The following is a 4983-nucleotide window of genomic DNA, read 5'->3' on the forward strand; positions in this document are numbered from 1 at the left end:
AGACAACTGATTTTAGGTCTTCAACCAACACTTCCATTCACATATACAGGCAGAAATTGAGTGTCATCAACACAGCAGTGAAAACATAACACACAATGTCTAATTATCTGACCAAGTGGTATGGAATTTACTTTTATCCTACCAATAATAACCGGTCATTATGAACAGTATACCTACATTTTCATTCCCCGAACAAAGGTTTGAACATGACTGACAACATTCATAAGAGAGTCTCCAGGTAATTAAATCTATGTAATTTTCATATTACATAGAGAAAAGGGAGAAAGTATTAAAAAAAGCTCAAGGTATTCACATCTTTTGATCATGAGTGCAGTTGTCTGTGGGCTCTTGGGTGTGAACGTGGCGTACAGACTCCCATCACTCGTCCTATTCCACATTATAAACCTCATTTGAACTTTCTGAAATGACCAAGCAAGCAGAAATCATTTTGTAATAAACTTTATTTTGGTCCCGAGGAGACAGATTAGTCAAAGAGTCCGAATCCCATGTCATCTTCGGATTCTTCAGACTCCTCTTTCTTCTCTTCTTTCTTCTCCTCCGCTGCAGGAAAAAGAAAAGGAATAAAGACATTAACGTTAGAGAACCTAGAGGAAACCAATCAACAGTTCACAATTATCTGTCCACAACAGAAGCATAAGATAATAATGACATATTTCAAACAGTCACAGCATGCTACATTCCCTCCCTTAATGAGTAGTTCATGCTAATTTCACTGACGTTTATCTTCTTGCCAATAATTGATATTTGGTTGAAATGACGGTTGACTTTTAAGAGCAAATACATATAGACTGAAAAGTCCTGAGCTGTATCGTCCAAAAACTCTATTAGAGAGTCAGTGAGAGGCATGAGGAAGGCACTGACCTGCAGGGGCGGCAGCAGATCCTCCAGCGGACGGGGCAGCAGCACTGGCAGAACCTAGAGGAAACCAATCAACAGTTCACAATTATCTGTCCACAACAAAAGCATAAGATAATAATGACATATTTCAAACAGTCACAGCATGCTACATTCCCTCCCTTAATGAGTAGTTCATGCTAATTTCACTGACGTTTATCTACTTGCCCATAATTGATATTTGGTTGAAATGACGGTTGACTTTTAAGAGCAAATACATATAGACTGAAAAGTCCTGAGCTGTATCGTCCAAAAACTCTATTAGAGAGTCAGTGAGAGGCATGAGGAAGGCACTGACCTGCAGGGGCGGCAGCAGATCCTCCAGCGGACGGGGCAGCAGCACTGGATGCAGCTACAGCACCACCGGACGGCACGCTGGCCAGCTTACTGAAACCTGTCAGACGCACACAAACACAGACTCTGAGACATGATCATGTAGATGCTCACACTCCTAAAAATCTCTCTTTTCTAATCCATGATGCTAATTTGTGACCCTGGACCACAAAACCAGTCATAAGGGTCCATTTCTGAATAAATAAGCTTTCCATTGATGTATGGTTTGTTAGGATGGGACAATATTTGGCCCGAGATACAACTATTTGAAAATCTGGAATCTGAGGGTGCCAGATTTAAATCTAGATATTGAGAAAATCGCATTTAAAGTTGTCCAAATGAAGTTCTTAATGCATATTACTAATACAAAATTAAGTTTTGATATATTTACAGTAGGAAATTTACAAAATATCTTAAAAGGAATATGATCTTTACTTAATATCCTAATGATTTTTGGCTATTGCTACAAATATACCCCAGCGACTGGTTTTGTGCTCCAGGGTCACATTTGTTGATATACCAGAAATCATGCTTAGTTTGGCAAGTGCTTTTTGTCCAGAATTGTAAACTACAGCTTGATTGGAGCAACCTGAGGTTAACATGACCTGCAGGGTTCCCACTGAAACTCAATGAAGAAGAAAAAAAGGTTCTTTCTAGAAGTTATACTCATAAAGAGCAATTTTTAATAAATTATTTGAGCTGGAATTTACATACTTCATCAATTAAAATCCTCAACTCAAACTTTATTAATAAAGCTTTTTCAAAACCACCAAGTTAAACCAAAGTTCTGCACAGAGAAAAATGAATAATTACATAGCATAACACCTAAATCATCAAACCCCGTAAAAACACCGGTTTGCTAAAACCGCTTTCAAAGACACAAATAGAGATGATTAAGTACATTTTAGAAGAAAACGATTTCAATTATTTTACTTCAAAATCTCGCGTTTAATTCAAATGTGTTACTTGCCATTTCTCTGTAAATTACTTGTGAAAATTACTAGCAAATTCTAAATGAAGATCATTTTCAAAGTAAATCCTACACCAAATTCCTTTCAGTGTACCCAAAATTACAAACTTAAAGCTGCTTTTAAAAATCAACATACTTTTAAAAATTAGATTTTTTTAAAGATTTAAATAAAACAAAGACCACTGAAGTACATTTCACAAGAAAATACTAATTCAGTTTTTCAAAATTTCACATTTAATTCAATGTATCACTTGCCGTTCCTTTCTTTGTGAAACATATCAGCAATTTCTTTGTGAAAATAGTTCCTACAGCATTTTTTTCCCTCAGTGTAGCCAGCAGGTTCATGCCATATCCAATGCTTTTTAATCTTATATCCTCAAGTCAAAGACTTTCCTTACATTTGTAATCACTTTGTTACCAGTTTAAAATGACGACCAGCTTACCTTGGGCAATCACTTCCTCCAAATTTTTGCCATTGAGCTCAGACACAACCTACAAACACACAAGTCAATATTAAAGAAAAGCACATAACCGACAGGTAAACGGACACAGTCCTTTACAAACACATTATTTGCTCCCGGGTGTTCATGCACAGATTTACCTTGCTCATCCGGGTGTCATCAACCTCAATGCCGACGCTCTCCAGAATCTTCTTGATGTCACCTGTGCTGGGGCTCTCTTTGCCTCCGAGGGCAGAGAGCAGGTAAGCAGCGACGTAACGCATCCTACAACAAATAAAGAGAAATTAAAGGGGTCATGTGATGCGATTTTATTTTTTCCTTTCTCTTTGGAGTGCTACAAGCTCTTGGTGCATAAAGAAGATCTGTAAAGTTGCAAAGACTAAAGTCTCAAATCCAAAGAGATATTCTTTATAAAAGTTAAGAGTCAGCCACGCCTACCTAAAACGGCTCGTTCTAACACGCCCCCACATGTCTACGTCACTATGTGGGAAGATTTGCATAACGCCGCCCAAATGCTCACGCAAAGAAAGAAGGCGTAACTTTTATTCTCGCTGTAGTATTGCTGTTGCCGCCGCCGCCATGTCGTGAAGGCGCTGTGTGTTTCGTTGTGAAAGCGAAACTACTTTGTTTGGTCTTCCAAAAGAGGACGATATCTGTGGATCGCCGGATCGGCTTTCACCGTGGACGAAGAGGAGTCCAGCCCGGGGTTGACACATGTGGTTGCCGCAAGCCTCCTCCAGATGCTCCTTCATCAAATCCGCCGGCCGCCACTCACTCAAGCCCGCCGTGTTTCATTGTGAAAGCGAAACTACATTGTTTGGTCTTCCAAAAGAGGACACGACTAGAAATCAGTGGTTAAGTTGTATTTACAACACTGTTCCAGAACACTTCAACCCAAATATTCAGATGTGTGCAGCACATTTTATGGAGGACCGTTTCCTGATCCTGGGAGAGTAGACTACAATGCCGGCTGTTCTGACTCACAGACTGTAAGTAAGTTTTTTATATATAAAGAATTTGCCACTGAAGGGGAATTTAGTGCAACGTTACTGAAGCCAAAACACCTAACGTTATGGCATTTCTTTACTAGTAATCGAGATAAGCCACATGGCCGACTGCACTAGTCAGCGGGCTTTGTGTCAGCGTTAGATCAATCTGAGCTGTTTTACATCAGTCTCACAAACGAAGCATCGAGGGACTTATCGCTTCAAATACATGCATCGCTTGCTCATTCGACGTTTGTGTGTGTGCTTGTTAAATCAGTGTTTTAGTCACTCACTTTGCGGAGAGAGAGAGTCTCGCGTGTTCACTAGCGGGCTCGTGCGGGCAGAAAGGAAGCGGAAAGGTGGCGAAACCCGGAAATACGACACGCTCGATGGTTGGGTGAGGGAGGAGGCTCTTGTTTTTTCCCCCCTGATATGGATGTGAATAAATAAATGCCGCACAATTTTATACAATATTACGACGAAAAAATTTAAAAGAGAAACAATAAAAAAGTATTTTACTTTTGTGCTCAATCAATAATAGATCAGTGCACCCAGTGGACATGACATAGAAATCGTAATTATTTTTTCTTATATAAAATGTTATATTTAGGAAACATAAATTAACTTGAAAAAAACTTGGCAACAAAAATACAATCTTGTACAGTCTTGTACAATACAATGTCATGCATGCACGTCCACTGTTGGTCATTGTTAGTGGACAAATTCATATAGTGAGAGTGTGGTAAACGTCTACTAACTATTTGAGCACTACTCGCTCTTTTTTTCATTTAAAAGCGCAAGAGGGGAATTTAGTGCAACGTTACTGAAGCCAAAACACCTAACGTTATGGCATTTCTTTACTAGTAATCGAGATAAGCCACATGGCCGACTGCACTAGTCAGCGGGCTTTGTGTCAGCGTTAGATCAATCTGAGCTGTTTTACATCAGTCTCGCAAACGAAGCATCGAGGGACTTATCGCTTCAAATACATGCATCGCTTGCTCATTCGACGTTTGTGTGTGTGCTTGTTAAATCAGTGTTTTAGTCACTCACTTTGCGGAGAGAGAGTCTCGCGTGTTCACTAGCGGGCTCGTGCGGGCAGAAAGGAAGCGGAAAGGTGGCGAAACCCGGAAATACGACACGCTCGATGGTTGGGTGAGGGAGGAGGCTCTTGTTTTTTCCCCACTGATATGGATGTGAATAAATAAATGCCGCACAATTTTATACAATATTACGACGAAAAAATTTAAAAGAGAAACAATAAAAAAGTATTTTACTTTTGTGCTCAATCAATAATAGATCAGTGCACCCAGTGGAC

General features: G+C 39.6%; 1 protein-coding gene across 2 annotated transcripts; it reads right to left on the reverse strand.

The window, feature by feature from the left end:
- Positions 1-443: 443 nt before the first annotated feature.
- rplp2l (ribosomal protein, large P2, like) lies at positions 444-4776 on the reverse strand. Of its 2 annotated transcripts, none has more exons than XM_016280445.1 (5): positions 4719-4776; positions 2820-2943; positions 2662-2710; positions 1214-1309; positions 444-561 (listed from the first exon to the last, which is right to left on the reverse strand). In XM_016280445.1, exons 2-5 carry the CDS (start codon positions 2940-2942, stop codon positions 485-487), a joined length of 345 nt encoding a protein of 114 aa, XP_016135931.1. In that variant the 5' UTR covers position 2943; positions 4719-4776; the 3' UTR covers positions 444-484. The 2 variants fall into 2 exon arrangements, with proteins under 2 accessions (XP_016135931.1, XP_016135930.1); XM_016280444.1 differs by lacking the exon at positions 4719-4776 and adding an exon at positions 3959-4057.
- Between the last annotated feature and the right edge of the window lie 207 nt (positions 4777-4983).

The sequence above is a fragment of the Sinocyclocheilus grahami genome, unplaced genomic scaffold (assembly GCF_001515645.1).
Source record: "Sinocyclocheilus grahami isolate Dianchi unplaced genomic scaffold, SAMN03320097.WGS_v1.1 scaffold140.1, whole genome shotgun sequence".
NCBI classification, from domain to species: Eukaryota; Metazoa; Chordata; class Actinopteri; order Cypriniformes; family Cyprinidae; genus Sinocyclocheilus; species Sinocyclocheilus grahami.

Coding starts and splice junctions, on each gene's coding strand:
- rplp2l (XM_016280445.1), bottom strand. CDS start 2,942: ATGCGTTACGTCGCTGCTTACCTGCTCTCTGCCCTCGGAGGCAAAGAG. Junction 2,711..2,819: donor ATGACACCCGGATGAGCAAG/GTAAATCTGTGC, acceptor GTGTGTTTGTAG/GTTGTGTCTGAGCTCAATGG. Junction 562..1,213: donor ATCTGCTGCCGCCCCTGCAG/GTCAGTGCCTTC, acceptor TTTTTCCTGCAG/CGGAGGAGAAGAAAGAAGAG.